Raw genomic sequence first — 18132 nt, forward strand, 5'->3', positions numbered from 1 at the left:
GTAAAACATCTTTAAAAAAAAATTCCTTCCGTTTGCAAAATGTAATTTACGTTAACAATGTGAAAAATTAGAGAAATATTTATGCCGTAATAGCTTGATCTTGAGATACCATAATGCAAAAACACTGGCTATGAACATTAGGACGAAATTGATTGGGAAAAAATAATAAAAACACCGTTGCCAAATTTGAAACTAAAGTTTTTACTACGGTACATTAGGGCGATTTTAGATGTTATTTAATACGGTAAATGGCATTTTCTTGTAATTAACTCTAACAATGTTATTTGATAGATTATATAATATTCAGAATGTTTCCACCACAATTAGAGACAGGGAAAATGGTATAGCAACGCTTATCGATATTGTTCGTCTAATGGGGGCTACTTAGTTCATTATACTGTAAAACTTAGTGATTAACTAAGACAACGAAGTAATATTGTAAACTTAATGAGAGCGACATTGATGTGTAGTGTGGCCACTAATACCCTTAGTCTACAGTACTTGTATCGTTTGTGTCAGAAATCGTAATTCAGTTTCAATCACGTTATTGAATACACTTTGAATGCTATGGCACAAAATTGTAATTGTTCTTCATCTACATTCTCCAAACCGTTCATCAACGACACGTGCTTGTTTTTTCAGATATGTGTACACAAATGCCTCAAAGCAAAATAAAGAAGGATCCGACCAGTGTAAAATAAGCTACAGCACACATATGGATGAAAATCGCAGAAAGCGTCACGAAGATTGCGCGAAAAAACACGATTTTGCCGCGACCACGGGAGACGATCACGAATCCACGATGTCGCCGTGAACGCGGGAGACGATGATGATGATGACTCTGTGACCGCGAAATGCCATGGTTGTGGGAGAGAAAGATCAATATTTTATTGACCAATAGTGCCAATAGTAAACTGTATAAGAATCATTATTTTGTCATTTAAGTCTGCAGTTCCTAAACAACTTTTTAAAACGTGTACTGGTGAAATTACCTGCTGTCAAGTGATCCTTTTGACCTTGAAAGGCGACCGGTTTCGATCCTCACGGGATCATCTTCAGGCGGACGTCGTCATCGTCTTTTCGTTCTTGCGAACACGTCGTTTTTTAAAAAACGCGTCTAGACTCAACTTCCGTGTCGCACGCCGCTCCACCGATCGGTACCATAATAGTTATTGGCCATTTTTCGTGTTGTGTTTTTTGTGTTTTAAATGTTAAAAACTGTTACCTCAATGTTTTTTAAAAAACGACGTGTTCGCAAGAACGAAAAGACGATGACGACGTCCGCCTGAAGATGATCCCGTGAGGATCGAAACCGGTCGCCTTTCAAGGTCAAAAGGATCACTTGACAGCAGGTAATTTCACCAGTACACGTTTTGATCAGTGATTCGGAGGCTTAACTCAAACAAAATGAAGAAACAACTTTTTAGGTAATTGTAAAGGTAGAAATAGCACATGTTGTTGACTGAGTCTCTCGCAATCCTTCCCATGGAATAAAATAAGTTTTAGTAGTACCTCCGTTCAGCAAATGTACTAAGATATAACAACACACTAGGCATTAGGTATTGGTATTGTTGTGTGGTTTGTGTTGTGTTACTAAGCGAGCTTCACATTGCCTGATTTAATTTTTACTTAAAAATGTCACTAAAATGTCACATTTAAGTTATTTCTCTTGTTGGAAAAAATAGGTTATTGTTCTTACCAGTTAAGGCTACATAAGGGATACCATAGGCCTATATGCCTATACCCTGTCTTTTTTCATTTGTTCATTAATGAAACATTTATTTCAAATTCGTTGGCAATGCACAATGTTTATGTTGATGTATACGTGGCTTATGATGAAGACACCACTCTTTTTCTTTAATGAAGGGATTTTTCTTGTAAATATGAGGTTTGAGGGGAAAATCTCTGCAAGTCCCACTCCCCGGAGCCAGATACCAACCCGATTTTAGCCTTTCAAAATACTGTGTAATTTATACTATCATCTCTTCCACATACATAGCTAAGCTATACAAAACAAACCGCATTGAGTTTGAGTTTGTTTGTAGGAAACTTGGTGGAATTATTACGGTATTTTTCAGCCCAAAATTTAAATATCGTATGACCCCACTTTTTGAGCACGACTCTTCACCCTCTGGCGCTCTGCTCATTGGAATCTGTGGCAAACGCTATTTTACAAAGCTTTACAAACTTTGTTAAGTTGACAACAAACACCTTAGTAGGATTTATTTGATTAAAAAAACGTAGTATAGCATCAAAAGATTGATATAACAGTAGGTAGGCTATAACCAACACTAATGGGTTACCGTATATAAAAGTTCACATAAATTGTAATTAGGCATACTGTGTATAACAATACAATAACTTATATAAGCCAGGAAAATACCAAAACACTTTAATACAGTGGTGTAAATTAAGTATTGAAACAAATCTGTATTTTTAAAACCGAAATAGATAGAAATATTCTGTTTGTGGCAATAATTGTTAACAAAGGTCCCGCAATTTTTTACATCAAAAATATTTTTTAACCCCCCTTACAGGTTAGGGGGTAGAGGGTGACTTATTTTTTTAAATAGCAACCCCTATTGAGTGACCCTTCATTTTGAAGGGTTTGTCAAAAGAAACACAATGACGCAATTCCGAGGTGAATATCTCACCCCTAGCCAAAATGGAGGATATTCCAAAATGGGTGTTTTTTTACAAATATAAAATTTTGGAATGGCTGCCATTTAGGCTAGGGGTGAAATATCTACCTCGGATTTGCGTCATTGTTTTTCTTTTAACAAACCCTTCAAAATGAGGGGTCACTCAATAGGGGTTGTTATTGAAAAAAATAAGTCACCCCAACCCCCCCCCCTTAACCCCCTTAAAGGGGTTGAAAAAATATTGTTGATGTAAAAATTTGCGGAACCTAGCCTATGTTAACAATCAATTCCACAAACAGAATATTTCTATCTATTTCGGTTTAAAAAATACATAGGCTATTTCTTTCCATTATTGGTGAAATTGGTGCTTTTTCCCATACAGAAAATCAAATTTTGGAATGCCTGCCATTTTGGCTAGAGGTGAGATATTCACCTCGGATTTGCGTCAATGTGTTTCTTTTGACAAACCCTTCAAAATAAGGGGTCACTCAATAGGGGTTGCCATTAGAAAAAAATTAGTCACCCCCTACCCACTAGGGCCTACCCTATTAGGGGGGTAAAAAATTATTTTTGATGTAAAAAATTGCGGAACCTTTGTTTACAATTATTGCAAGAAACAGAATATCTCTATCTGTTTCGGTTTTTAAAATACAGATTTGTTTCAATACTTAATTTACACACTGTATAATAAGTTATAGTACAATTATGCCAGGAAAATGTTTATTTTAGTCTGTTTGGTAAAAACTATGACATGGTCTAGAGTCAATTTTAGCTTAGAAAATAGGAAAAAAACAGTATATAACCTTCAGATTTCAATGTAAGCACTAAGTTATGACAACTCTAACACCTAGCTAGACAAAGTTTAGAGGCAACTTATAAAAACCTTAGCATTTTAAGATAAACATTTTTAATTGTAGTATAGGAACTGCTAGACATTACATAGCAAGGTAAAGTTACCTAGGTTAGTTAGGTATGTCACTTTCTAGAGTGTCATGCATAATCTACTAAAGAATCTTGAGAATATAGAACATTTTTGTTGGGACTTTTTTAAATTTATACCTACTGTATTGCCATAAGTGACCTAACTTAAGTTGGTTCTCCAGTGGTGCTCTATAAATTATTCTTCAACGCTTTTGAGGGCTAACCTTACAATGGGGAAAGCAAGTTATTTTACAACACAGAGGGGGATGGACATTTCTTTGGGTTTCTACGAAAATAACACCACTGATGATTTCTTTCATAAGGTGTCAGTATTGGTTCAAATAGTGCTATAACTTGATAAGTTTTATACAATACACAATATATCCTCATTGTTATAGCCGGTCCCGTGTAGGCCTAATTAATTCATTGTACGCGCGTCAGATAACATTAAATACGCCCTTATTGACCTTTTCTACCCTTCCACTTGGCACACCAACACGTTAGTACTTCTGTTTTATCATGCATGACATATCCAAAACACTTACATATTTAAAATAGGAAAATAATAACAACAGACAAGAGTGAACTAGGCTAATTAATTAGCTACAACATAGTGATGTTTGGCCTACCTTTTAAGACGGGTTGAAAACAATGATTAACTGGATTTTCTTCCGCTTTCGGCGCATATGGTCGACATAAGATGTTTAAGAGAAATAAATGTGCTTTATTTCACTAATACACTAACTTGCATCACTAGTAAATTAGTTAATAGAAAACTTAAGGTTTCACACTTGAAATCTTCCAGTAATGAGGAACAATAACAAAGCTCTGGGCTGGATCACGTGTAATAACAACGTGACTGACAGACAGACTGGGGGGGGAGACTGATCAGTGAATCAGCTGTTTGCAAACACGCGCAGCTGACGTAGCTGGCAAAAGCCCGCGCTATTCAAATATGGAAAGTGTTTTATCTATGGTATAGCCTATCCGCTAGCGCTTAGAAATTGGTTTTATTTAGAAGAGTTTTAATCAATGGTTATAGATCTCTTGTAAAAATGTAAATCAAAATGTTCACAGACTAATTAAATAAAAAAAATACTATTTTTCCATAGTGTTTTTTCAAGCTACAATCAAAAATGATCAACAATTATGAACATAAACTTTATTTCCAAAAAAGGTAAACTAAATTAGATTAAATTCGGCACAGAAAATAATTTAAGTCTGAAATAATACGTGAGCATTTTGCTATCCCCATTCAGATATTTCTGGCTCAGTCTCAAGCCAGAAAAGTTGCCATTTAAAATTATACTTTTATACTTTATTAATGATGGAGTATCAGTGCACAGGCAACATAGGATCAAACAAATCTTCTTATCTATTCTGTGTACAGAGTTAGAAATAGTTATACATATTACTTTTAAGTAATTGGGTTGGATGTAAGATGCTTAATTTAATCATACCAGAAAAACTCATTCAACATCTGTTTGGATTTTCACATTTTCAGGACACAGATTCTGGAAAAGATGGGTTTGGAATAGGGTATGAGCATAGCACTCTGAAATTCTCGTATATTATTCAAGATCTTCACCCAAAGCCTCAAGAACTTTGTTAATTTATGAGAAGTGTTTTATCCATTAGTAATCTATAGAAATAAAACACAGCAATGATCAAATGTCCAAATGGAATATCTTCATCAGTTCTGTTAGACTGAAGACCATACTCAATATCAAAGCATAAGTAAACCAGTATTTTTTAATTTTGTTTTATTAAACAATCCTAAACACAACCTGTAAGGTTTTTCTGTCAATATACACAAAATATTTTCTTAACACCTGGAAATCATTTCTTGTTCTTGCCATATGTTGTAGTAACTCCAAAAACATTTACAAGTCGAAGTTGTTGTTTTCATGAGCTTGACATATGCAGCAAATGGTTACACTTTTTTCTTTACAATTCTAAATTATGATTGGCCATACTTAACTACATATTATTCAATGTACTAAAACTTGACAGCTTGTATATTGTATTATTTGTGTTTATTAATTTAACTTTAAATCCAGGCGATGTTCACATCAAGTTACAATGAAGATTTCAAATGGCCAGAAGCAACTGGCTGGGGTGTCAAGAAATGGCCTAAAGATAGACATTTTGAAGTTGGGGATACAAAAGGAATTGATCCTGTATACAGAAATAATGAAACATTGACACAGTTATCAAGAGATTGTTTGACACCCTTCGACTTTTTATTACAACCAAAACCGATTGTTCAAACTGACCCACGTCAACCGCTTATTAAACCGGTAAGATGTGAAATTCAACATATATTTTCATGTAATTATTGTGAATTGTGGTGACATGAACATGGTGTGTTTGAGTGAAAACCTAACCTAGGATCAATCACCTCTTACAATCCAACCGGTTTGGAACTTTTAGGTTAAAATAGAAAACCTAATTGGCAACAAACACCAACATTGCTGTTTGAACATGTAAACAAAACTGGCTGAGCTAATGATGGCTACACCAAAATGACACTTTTTTAACACAACACACCTATCATTTTTTACAACACCCTAGTATATATGAAAATTAATTTATACTGAATTGACCATAATATTTTTAATGTTCAAGGACCTACCACAAGATGATGGACGTGCCCGGTTAACTCGCCCCCGAGTCTACAAATGTCCAGAAATCTCCCTTGACGACATCAATGATCCCGAGATACGAGAGAAGGTCATTGACTTCACGTACTCTACAACATGGGGAGTAGCAAGCAAAGATACATGTGGTGTGATGAAGAGACAGGATATACCAAACAGTGTGGAACTCCCTGATCATGTAAATCATATTTTTTGTACACGGTAACTTAGATTCCCATTTTATGTGTAGTTTGTTTCAATATCTGGAAAGTAGATAATTTTCGAGTTGGTTTAGTGAGAAAAAAGCATATTTTATTCCATATGGAAATAGAAATAAAAGAATATTATTATTGGTTCACTATTAAAAGAAGCAAGCATAGGAAAGCCAGAAGGGAAATTAGCATTAGGAAGGCCCAAGAAGAGATGGTGGGATAGTGTCTGCAACGATGTTGGAGAAGTTGGGGCAGAAGTGGAGGAGCTAGAAGATAGAGAGAGAGATGGAGAGTATTAAAAATAATAGGTTTAATACCTTATTTACGTCTTCAATCCAAGTCGTCTTATTTGATGACTACAGTTTCGGGGCAAACAGCCCCATTGTCAAATCTTCTGTCTGGTTAATTATTACTGTTGAAGCATTGGTCGTTGAATTCCACGTACACACAATGACACACAAAACATCTAAATTTACACAAGACATTACAAATTAAAACTTTTTGGCCGGCCTAAACAAAAATGACTATCGTTGTGCGGACCGGTTTATACGGTACACTGAGTCAGATGTAATAAGATTTACCATGAATAAATATTTAAGAACTCTACATTATTAGTTTATTTTCTATGTGGATAGAATGGTAGACTAATACAAGTTTTTTTTTTTTTTATATAAAATGAAGTACAATATCCTTAGACATAGGTCTTGCCAAGGGAAACTCAATTGTATATTGAACTACACTTTTTGTTTTAATTTGTTACAAGGTCCAACTGAACACAAAAGGTGAAGAAAACAAAAACTGTGAAAGAGTTTGTGATAAAGTGATGAATAGAGATAACCATCACACCCAAGCTGTAGGTGACTCTACTTCAGAATTGGCGCAGAAAAATATGTGAGTACAAGTAATCATGGTTAATTTTAAAAATATACCAGATTAAATTATGGTGATTTTCAAAATAACTCATGATTACAGTAATCATTTTAACAGCTTTAGATTAAATAGTTTTAGAATAAATTTCTTCTAGAATTCAATAGCTTCATGATAAACATAACTTTCTCTTTTAAATTTTCACCTTATCTTCTCCAGGTCAGAAACTCTTGAGTATACGGAGAGAGCTACAAAGCCTTTTTTATAAAATTGAGGACTTTTTGCTGAATGTAAAACAATTGAAATTATTTGTTGGTTCTGAAAAAAATAAAGATTTTATTTATCTTTTGTTGTAGGGCTGCACAAAACATATCAAATGAAGCTGTAACTAATCAACTGTTACCGGAATTCACTGAGAAAATCCTCAACTTGGCAGATCAGAACAGATTGCGTCTGCCGTATGACTTGAAAACACCGGGCTACACAGGTTCCATGCCAGAGTCTCCAATGAAAATCCAACCACAGAAAAAAGAACTGCAATTTTCAGACCCAATGGTTACTACATACCAAATTGCCAATAGGTGAAAAATAATTTTTAAATCTAGCGATAAAAATTTGAGTGACCATTAGAAATGAAATAGTTGGTTACTAGAATCATGGCTAACATAAGTAGAATTCTCATCCCATTGAAATATTAGGTAATTTTTGTGCCTAAGGTTGGTGACACTGGGCGCTAGAGTTGACATTTTGTTTATATTTTTTTTATTTTTGGCCAATTTCATGATTTGTAATTTATTGTTTGATTAAACTAGGGGACGAGTTATTGTTTATGATTAAATCTTTTGATTTGGTTAAACAAGGTTTCAAATAATTGAATTACCAAGAAGATACAAAATTGGAAATAAAAACAGGATCCTAGCAGCCCGGACGGAACAAAAAAATGTTCTTAAGCTTAACCATAAGGATGACAAATCTACTAAGGGAGTTTGTTTTATCCAAGCTAGAATGAAGCAGAAAAAAACTTTTCAGATTCCTAATTACATTTTCATAATATAGCATACTGGAAGAATTATTTTTAAAAGTATCTGAATTTAGCTAACCTTAGAATTAGCATACCTGTGAAAATTTGGGTAGGGATATGAAAATATGCTAAGGTGGGGGTGTTCGGGATTACTACAGGTTGGAAGCTTTGCAAAGAATGATTTTTAATAACTTTGAGGATGATTGAGAGAGCATTTTGAAACTTTTGTAAAGTATTTGTACAAACTGGTCTGCGAAGTTTCTGCTAGTTCAACCATTGACTTTTGTACTGTTGGTTCTTAAAGAATGCATTCCATTTATGAGGATATATTTGATAATTTTTTTAAATTGCAGCTTTTTATCAATTGGAAAAAATAATACTTATATTTTGTCCTTATCCATATATTAAACTAATAAAGAATACAAAACAAGAATAGTGAAAAATAAGTTTTTATTTATTGGTTATCCATCAACTTGGGGGTTTGTTAAACCAAACAGAATTAGAACAGAGTTCCATTATGTTTGGCGGGGTACGGCCCTTGAGGGAACCATTCCGGCATTTGCCTAAGTGAGGAAAGAAACCGTACAAACTTCTTCGGAATGGCCAGTCTGATAGTCAGACATCCCGAATGTGAGATTGCATTATGCCACCTCACTCGGTATGAATACAAAGAGTTCTAACCCTAAATACAATAATACTAGTTACCTAAAATTCTTATCTTGGATACATTTCTTAATCTCGTTTTGCTAATTCTTTCTTCATAATCTGCAGCTCTGCATATCTTCATGTTTGTTCTCTTCTGTCACAAATTGTTTCTGTTCATCTTGAAGGTTGGTTTAACGTCTTACTCCAATCAAAAATTCTCCCCCTCCATTTATCAATGTCCCTAGAGTGTTTGTATACTTTCTGCCTCTGCTATTGGTAATCACCTTTGGTTGCTTGACGGCAAACTGATGTTGATTTCATGAAGCCTAGGCTATCTCATCATTTTCATTGTGATTCACATTTCTGAGGTGTTTCTTACTTAAAGCTGTTTCTATTGCTAATTCTTCCATTCTTCATTGTCAATTGCTATAACATCTTGTGACTTGTAACTCATTTCCTGTTTGAATCATTAAATTTATCAAACAAATCTATTGTTTTAAAATACTGTCTCTCACTTATGTTTCAACAATTCAAATGTAAAATTAATTTGTTCCTATGGAAACAATTTCCATGTAACCATTGATAAGTGTTTGCTTTTAGAATGTTACCCCAGATCTTATTTTGAAGATTATAATTACTACTAATAGACTCTTTATAGTCAATTTTAGAATGATTATGACAAATTATCTTATTTAAATTGTCTGACAACCAATTAAATGTTTTTTAATCTAAATTAATTATAATATTTGATTTTTAATAAGTATTTTGTGGATTTTATTTCGATTTAATCTTGAACCACAAAAACATTGATTGTTTTTTTTTTCATTTGACCGTTTGTTTCCAGGAATAAGACCTTGAATCAGTGTTGTATATGGCTGGGAAACTTACATTTTTTACTTAAGCATTATCAATAGCTTACATAAAACGTTTCAACTCATTGACGGCACTTCAATGGGGGTTGTGTAAAGTGTTAAGTGACAACTGCAGTGGGGGATTGTAACAGAACAGAGGTTTACGGATTATGCTTAAATCACTTTTCCAATGTGTCTTCTCAGTTCTCAACGCTACGTGCTGCTCGCTGGACCATACAGCCTAGACCAATTGCCCATCTCGTGGGTTCATAGGCCTAAACAATTATTCATAAAGTTGGTAGTGCATATTACTCAGTGTTCCGTACGGACAGGACAAGAGCACCTTTGATAGTGAAATTTTCAACCTGAGTGTTTAATAGCGAGGTTGAGCTATAGCATTTTAACTATATATCGTTTGGTTAGTTAGGTCAGGTTGACCTAACCTAACTAACCGAACAATATATCAAATTAAACAAACAAATAATCAATATTACTCATTTGGTTGTTTGTGCCATCAGATATGAAAGTATACCCCTCATAGATCTATTACACATTCTTTTTACTTGAAACTGTCAGATACTGTATTTGTTTATATATATAATAGTTTGGCCAGCATATCTGAAAATATGCAAACCAACTGCTGTTCTTTATATAGGAAGGTTTCAACTGACCACTATAAGATCCCCGTGTGTAGAACGGGCACACAGCTAGTATCTGAATAAAAACATTAGAAACAGTAGTCAACTGTTAAGCTATTAATATTACACATTTTTTAGATGGCGAAGCAGTATATGATTATTCGAAGAATCACTGAGGATCCATTTGGAACTGTAACTATATTTTTATTTGTAAAATTATAAACTGAAAAATAAAAAATAAGTTTATTTATTATGTATAAAAATATGTGATGATAATATAACAACCTAATATTAAATAGGCCGCATTATTTTGAGATTTATAAGCAAAGAGGGTAAGTTATCATATAAAAAAAAACAAATAATGTTGAACTATTTATTGGTCAACAACTTTTAAAACTTACTTAGGGAAAAGGTATTATGAAATAGAATTAAATAACATTTTATATACATTTTAAAAAACTAACAGTAACACTAACTTGCAAAATATTCAGTCATTTCTTAAACTTGTAAAAAAAAACTATTAGGTGTGAACGTTTTGGCCTATACGCTAACAATAGAGACGTAAATTTCAACATTGCCAACTATTCAATTAATTGTCTGGAGATCTTTAAATATTTAGGAGTTACCGTCAATAGTTCAAATTCGGAAGATCTGGAGATACAAAGTAAACTAGCAAATGCCAATAAGAGCCTTGGGGCCTGTAACAAAACTTTTTTCATCCAAACTTTTATCAAGATGCTCAAATTTAAGAATATACAAGACCATTATACAGCCAATGTTACTGTATGGAAGTAAAACATGGGTCCTCTCCAAAAGAAATAAAGGACGTTTGACGGTGTTTGAAAATAAGGTACTTAGATATAAATAAACAGATTAGACATAAATATTTGGTCCAATTTATGAAGAAGGAGTTTGGCGCATAAGGAAAAATAGAGAGCTGCGTGCCCTATATAAAGAGCGTGACATAATATCGCTTATAAAAGCCAAAAGAATTAGTTGGCTAGGTCATGTACTTCGGAGACAGGACTGAAGGAGGTTTGTGAGGCCGTACCTACAGGAAGACGTCTGTTGGGTAGGCCTTAACTAAGATGGTATGAAGACAAAAATGATGTGATCCAATGCAGAAGAGAAATCCGGATGGCGGAGGATAGAGAAGAGTGGAGGCGGCTAATCTAAGAGGCAAAAAATCAACTGAGATTTGACCCGCCCCATCAGTAAGTAGGTGTGAACAACTTCAGTGCTTGGACATGGTTGTGGACAAATCGACAAAGTCCACTGAAGTGTCCAGACGCAATGCTTCTAATGCCTTCCTGTTTATTAAGACCCCAACTGCCCATTCATTGGTGTCCTCTTCCCACAAATCCTCAGCACCAGTCTGGAACAAGGTAGAAAGATTAAGAACTAGGTATAGGATAGAACACAATAGCAAAGCTACAAATACAGGTCAATGCACTTTTATTGTAATAATCCAAAAAGTTTTTTTTAATGTTTATACGTAAATTTTTTAAAGATATTTATATATTTTGTATAATAGGGGCTGAAATAGAATTAGCAAAATAAGTTAAAAATTATTGGGTATGCAACTTTACCCTCACAAAAGTCAAAAAGTCCCTTCACAAACGTAATAAATACCATCTGTGCCTTGCGGTCAAAACTACCCTAAGCCAAGGTATTACCAACTGAACCTCCCAAAGGGTATCCTGTGTCCCATCAAAATAAATTCAAGGTCAATTAATTCAGGTTTTCCTGGTTCAGAGTTCAAAATTTGCAAAACCGGCCACTTATAAGCATAACTTATCCCTTTAATTGAATACTGGCACCAAAAATCTAAAAAAAACTTACGGTAATATAAATGGTGACATAAAGTTAGCATAAGAATTAAACTGACCGATAACTATACAATTTCATGGTGGATAAGACTCTGGATCGTAAATTGCAATATAAAAATGGTTTATTTTTATGAGAAATAAACTTGAATCGAGACAACTAAAAAATAAACCATTTTTATATAACTATACAAAAACAAAAAATATACACATTTTAACTTGTACAATGCTAGTGTTATTTAATGTTTGCGTTCATATAGAAATAGTAATTCCGACTTTATCTTGGTCTTTGGTTTCGGTTATGGTAATTACAGATATTAGTAAAAGTCAGGGATTTAAAATCTGATATCCTAATCCTTAAAATTTAAAACGACCAAAATCATTACTTGTAATCGCGGAAACATTAGAATTGCAGAAACGTTGTGAGTGTCTCTCAAAATCCCGGCATATCTGTGATAATTTCTTGCGATCATGACAACACTTATTGTGGTTTCTTACGATCGTGGCACAACGGTGATCATATCATTCCATCACAGCGAAATTCATGATGATTTCATTGTGACAACATTCAGTAATATTCCCAGGGTTCATCATGATTGTTCCTGCTGTGCAATCGCTATTTTCGATGATGCTAAACAAGAAAAATCGTCGATTTCAGGCCTTTTTTTTTCAGAGTATTATCATAAATTCGAATCACGTACAGCTCACAGATTTTCCCCGGTCCCAGTCAAATCAAACCCTTCCTAGGGTATTACCAAATTTGCCTAACATTCCAAACACACACACCTGAATTTCCCTGCTACCTCAGATGTGTTTCGTGTATGTCATGTTTTAAAACTTAATTTATGTATGCAAATTAATAGTAAATGTAAAAATACACTATACGTAAAATTCCTAAGGTGCGCTGTTTACAAATTAAGGCATACATGTTGTTATCAAAGCTTTCTATATAGTAGCCTAGTGATGAATGAACTCACCGCAGACACATCAAGTTTGTCCAGGTCTGGGATGGGCTTAGAGGGGATACAAGACAGTTGGGAGACTCTAGTAGACAACACGCCATAGAGACCTCTGGTACGCAGCAGTCTCTGTCTGGTACTCTCATCTCCCAGGTGGATACTCAGCTGTGCCACACTCACTGATCTTGTGGTCTGTCTCAGTAGGTACTCTAGAAAAACAAGTAGGTTACACTGGGCAAAGCAAGGACAAAAGCAAAACTTATGAACCTATAAATATTGATTACAGCATAAGTTGAATACTGTAGTAATAATAGTTTACCTAGCCGCTGAGCAGTGACTAGAAGGCCTACACGGATGGTAGCTGTCTGGCCAGCTTGTAACACACCCTCCTGGGGACAGATGGACAGACCAGCTGAGGATTTAAAGGTGGCTGCAACATATGATGAGCAAATGAAAATTAGACCTAGATAAAAAAATCTAACATCGTTCAGTGTTCAAAACTATGGATCATTCCATGCCAAAACAACCAATTTCACCATATGAATTGGACATTGACCTTTCAGATTTGGCTGAAATTTTTGTCAGGTATTATTTTACCCAGCATTTTAAGAAGACATTTTAGTGTAAATCCAATCAGGCAAATGGAAATTCGCTAAGTCTGCAGGTTTGCTGCGGCGGGGGTATTTTTTTTAAAATCTCTTTTGGTTTTTGAGTTTCAAGGGATAAAAAATACAAAAATGCCGTTTTTTGACAGGATTACAACTTTTATAAAAATTACGCAACTCAAACATCACACAACTTAGAGATCTAAAACTTGTACCATTTTGCTTATTTATGCCCTTGAAGTTAAACCAAAACTTTGTTACAAAATTCTTAAAATTTTAAAAATTTGCAAAATATTTTATGTAAATTCCTATAGCTTCTTGATTTGTTTACAAAAATTATGAGGTTTTAAGTATAGTCTAACTGACAACATGCATGCAAAGTTTCACCCTCTACATAAACTGGGCGGAACTAAAATATAAATTGTCTTCAGCTGATCCATAAGGATGATAAAGGCAGTATTTCAATCTGTGATTACAAACTCATTGATTACTTAAAACAAAATTATATCAAGTAATCATTCTTTTGTAATGAGAGTAGCAGAGTACACAAACCTTCAGTGATTCTGAAGAAAGCAGAGCTATCTCCACTGTTTGACAAGGCAATTGAGCTTTCTAGTGACTTTTCATCAAGAAAGAGATACTGACGAGAATCAACCTCAAACACCCCTTGAGATATGTTCACTGTCGGCTTTCCCCCAAAAGCATACAGGGGGAGCTGCAACAAGTACAAAGGACATTTACAGTCAGTTTCCTGGTTTTATATTTGATTTAATCTAAAAAATTATGCTAAAATTTGACCGAAACATTGGCTCCTTGTTCGTTGAAAACTTTGAGAACCAGTGTACAAACGAATCATTGGTTGGGAGGTTATATCCACGGTGTGTTGTCATGAACCTTAACCTTAACCTTAACCTTGTTTGTTATGAACCTTTGTTGCATATGATTTTATTCTTTAGAATAATTGAGTATTACACTGATCTCTCATCATCTCACAGATGATCTTTATGTCACTGTGGGAGATGACCACAATGTCACCCTACTCATGTATGAGATTATTATGATGTTACCACGACAAGGCCGCATTCAAGAGAGAATCCGAAATTAAAAGTTATGAAGTATCCAGAATCAAAGGTCTTTCAATACCACGTAACAAGTAGAATCAACAGTTGAAAAGATCAAGAGTTGCAAGGACTAACGGTAAAATTACAGTTCAATCCAATTACTTTCCCTGACAAAATTCACGACTCGGACTCGTTCATGGTCCTCACAGACGAGTGGGATCCCCGTTCGAGTTGGTTTAGGTTTAGAACTTAAAGGAACATGTGTCCAAAAAGAGTCTAACACTATTTCTCAGTCAGGTCACATAACAAGAGATGAGAACGCACCACATTCTTGTCCACAGTTCTGCAGATTCTACTGATAGTGAGATGTCCCCACAGTGGACCTTGTACTGTAGCCAACACTGCCAACTTGATCTCCCTGTTGTCCATCGGCTGCAGACTTAATTTGATCTCCGACTGCAGGGTTTCTTCATCACTTACAATCTGTAGCATGTTACATTGTAAACACTCACATGATAAAACTACACAAGGATCATGAATACACGGAGATCAAAATAAATCAAACTGTCAAAGATGTTGAACAAGGTCAAAGAGCTACAAAGCTATTATTTCTTTATACTAGACAAAAAATCAATTATTGTTCGTAAACACTTCAATGTTGGTTGGCCGTTAATACTTATAGTCACAATCAATCCTACAACTTTTTTTAAGGTTTCAAATAAAGGTTTTACAATCTGCATATACTAAGGACACAAATCCACATAATTCTATGAAACCCAACTTATGGCGGGTAACATTTATTGAAGCATTGAAGTAAATGGTACAAAAATAAAACAGTTTATAACCTCTTACTTTAAAACCAGTTTAAAGTGCAGTCAGAAACCACCATGAACGTGAAAAAAGTCACCAAAAATTTTGACCAAACATATTTTTTATCTTTCTGCATTAAAAATCTAGGCAAAAAAATTGTGGTGACTGGTGAGTCAAAAAAATAGTGATCGTAGTTAAAATTATTATCAACTGATCTTCAAAAAATGGTCCATTTCGGGACGTTATTTTCTACTCTTAGCCTTGCTTCACACTCATGCCACTGTATTGCCCTAATGAGTCAATTTTATGATTTGTTGTTACATATTCTATTAAAATATCAGAAGGTAATATAACAACTACTGTCCACACCTTAAAACACTTGGCATTGTCCATGACAGTCAGTCGCAGCTTCTCACGGTGACGGCCCATGTTCTTGATGCAAAATGTTTTGAATACTTTTTGATGTAAATGACAACCTCCCCACACCAGCTGTTTGTGGCTACAAGCTACCTTCAGCTCGCCAACTGTCAAGCAAAAGACATTCAACAGCTTTTTATTGGAAAAACATAAAAAAAAAAAAACAACGCATGAACCTTAATAAACAAATGTGCAAGTTATTACATTTTTATTGTTTAACTTACTCTTTTAAATAAACACAACAAAAAGCGTTGTTTATTTCTCTATTGTGACCACGGAGTTTGACACCTTAAGGATTAGTAATGAAATGTATAACTAAATGTTCAACAAGGCCAATATATAATAACATGTTTTATTCACAAGCGCTTTCGTAAACTAGGTTTCCATCGTCAGGCTGTACACTAGACAAAAAGTAAATATTTACTTAATAATAAATTAATTTTAAATAAAGGTAAACTAAGGATTAGAATAGTTACGAGCTTTGACAAACATTGATCATCAAGTGGCTTTTGGAAGGAGTCCTAAACCATAGACAAAAAGAATTAAATATAGACTGTCAGCCATGCTGCGGTTACCATGGTTACCATAGGTTCCGGCGCACACCGCTGTAGTTTACGTAGCGCGTACGCCGTAAATACATGGCACTCCAAGCGGTGTGCGCCAGAAGCTATGGTAACCGCAGCACAGCTGACGGTCTATATTTAATTCTTTTTGTCTATGCCTAAACTAAGATGAAATACCAGTGTTGTCATATCTTTAAGGGAAGCCAAGTAATTGATTAGGCGTTCATTTATGGATACAGTTAATTTATCTTACCTGAGGTACACTGCCGCTGGATTTTACTAAACTGAGCTTTATTCCTTGGAAAAAACTTAATAGCTACATTTGTCATGGCTTTTTCTACGAATATTAGAACCGGAACACTGTCGACCATAAACATAAACAAATAATAGCCACTAGCCCCAATGCATATACTAATTAATAATACTACTGATACTAACCTGGCGTAGCAAGGCTGCTACTGCTGCCAGGGGATGTTGGAGAAGTGGCTCTTGAGCTGTGGGGAGTAGCTGAAACATCACACTAGGTTAAACTCTATTTTGAGTCCATGGGAAAGTTGTAGGCCTACATATCATGTACCAAACAATCAAATTCACAACTAGCTAGTGTCGCCTCTTTCATTCATTCGCCTCTAAAGCGATAAAGCGTTAAGCAATTGTACAAGTTTTGAGGAATAGAGATTCCGTTCTAGCCACATTACTTACAGCTGGCTATGCATTATATATATATATATATATATATATAATGTACATTATATATATATATATAATGTATTGTGATTGGGTTTTGCAAAATTTAAGTATCAGTTGAACATTTGTATCAGGGTACAAAAACCATCCACCCTTCCATCAAAATAAAATTCAGGACAGTTCCAGGTTTTCCACGTTCTAAATTCCAAATTTCCCCGACAAAACTTGCCGCTCAAAATAAGTAAAAGTTATATAGTAATACCTGCTAGTACATTAAAAACCCTTTGGAGAATCCCGTTATGGTTTTTTTTGCTTTGCGATCGGTGATCATATCTTTCCGTCGTAGGGATTTGTAATCTTTCACGATCGCGGCAACATCCATAAAATAAGCATGTTAATCTGCCCTATTCTGTAAATGCCAAAATTTATTTAATATTAAAAATTGTCATACTTACCCAGACTGTTATTTGATGAGTGAGAGGTGCGTCGGTCTTCTTGTAGCTTGATGGTAAAGTGAGACTGCATGTCCGGAGGAAAGACAGTGTGTAGAGTTAGTTCTCCACATCTGACAAAACAAATTAATGTAAAATGTAACAAAACTATAGATCAAGGGTTTTAGAAACTAAATACACTAGGTTTTATGAGTTTATGCACTCAAATACTTGCTTGTAAACGTTGAACATCCAGAACAGAATAATTGTTGTCAGTTTCATATGATCCCGTTGGAGACGTATTAGAGAGATTTGATTTGATTTTAAGTAGCCTAAT

At 34.6% G+C, this 18132-nt stretch overlaps 4 protein-coding genes across 7 annotated transcripts in view; 2 read left to right on the plus strand and 2 right to left on the minus strand.

Annotated features, from left to right (window-relative positions):
- The window catches only part of LOC128999699 (protein timeless-like), a 47859-nt gene extending 43471 nt beyond the window's left edge, over positions 1–4388 (minus strand). For all 4 annotated transcript variants that reach the window (XM_054426332.1, XM_054426333.1, XM_054426331.1 and 1 more), the window contains exon 1: positions 4193–4388. The gene's annotated coding sequence lies outside the window, so the exon portion shown is untranslated. The remainder of the gene's footprint in view (positions 1–4192) is intronic.
- Positions 4389–5468: 1080 nt separating this feature from the next.
- LOC129000627 (uncharacterized) lies at positions 5469–6713 on the plus strand. The gene is made up of 3 exons (XM_054427589.1): positions 5469–5863; positions 6192–6381; positions 6571–6713. The coding sequence occupies exons 1-3, from the start codon at positions 5627–5629 to the stop codon at positions 6711–6713; spliced, it is 570 nt and encodes a 189-aa protein (XP_054283564.1). The 5' UTR covers positions 5469–5626.
- A 470-nt stretch (positions 6714–7183) lies between these two features.
- LOC128999320 (uncharacterized) lies at positions 7184–10677 on the plus strand. The gene is made up of 3 exons (XM_054425748.1): positions 7184–7305; positions 7638–7862; positions 10575–10677. Exons 1-3 carry the CDS (start codon positions 7238–7240, stop codon positions 10591–10593), a joined length of 312 nt encoding a protein of 103 aa, XP_054281723.1. The 5' UTR covers positions 7184–7237; the 3' UTR covers positions 10594–10677.
- A 785-nt stretch (positions 10678–11462) lies between these two features.
- The window catches only part of LOC129001817 (uncharacterized), a 30214-nt gene continuing 23544 nt past the window's right edge, over positions 11463–18132 (minus strand). The window contains exons 18-25 of the mRNA XM_054429262.1: positions 17820–17929; positions 17116–17184; positions 16067–16221; positions 15212–15370; positions 14379–14541; positions 13541–13651; positions 13240–13430; positions 11463–11811 (exon numbers count right to left, since the gene is read on the minus strand). Coding sequence (XP_054285237.1) covers positions 11671–11811; positions 13240–13430; positions 13541–13651; positions 14379–14541; positions 15212–15370; positions 16067–16221; positions 17116–17184; positions 17820–17929 — 1099 coding nt within the window. The 3' untranslated portion in view covers positions 11463–11670. The remainder of the gene's footprint in view (positions 11812–13239; positions 13431–13540; positions 13652–14378; positions 14542–15211; positions 15371–16066; positions 16222–17115; positions 17185–17819; positions 17930–18132) is intronic.

The sequence above is a fragment of the Macrosteles quadrilineatus genome, unplaced genomic scaffold (assembly GCF_028750875.1).
Source record: "Macrosteles quadrilineatus isolate MER2022 unplaced genomic scaffold, UCM_ALF_1.0 Scaffold_8__2_contigs__length_117827958, whole genome shotgun sequence".
Classification (NCBI taxonomy): Eukaryota; Metazoa; Arthropoda; class Insecta; order Hemiptera; family Cicadellidae; genus Macrosteles; species Macrosteles quadrilineatus.

Coding starts and splice junctions, on each gene's coding strand:
- LOC129000627 (XM_054427589.1), top strand. CDS start 5,627: ATGTTCACATCAAGTTACAATGAAGATTTCAAATGGCCAGAAGCAACT. Junction 5,864..6,191: donor GTCAACCGCTTATTAAACCG/GTAAGATGTGAA, acceptor TTAATGTTCAAG/GACCTACCACAAGATGATGG. Junction 6,382..6,570: donor GAGACAGGATATACCAAACA/GTGTGGAACTCC, acceptor CACTATTAAAAG/AAGCAAGCATAGGAAAGCCA.
- LOC128999320 (XM_054425748.1), top strand. CDS start 7,238: ATGAATAGAGATAACCATCACACCCAAGCTGTAGGTGACTCTACTTCA. Junction 7,306..7,637: donor GAATTGGCGCAGAAAAATAT/GTGAGTACAAGT, acceptor CTTTTGTTGTAG/GGCTGCACAAAACATATCAA.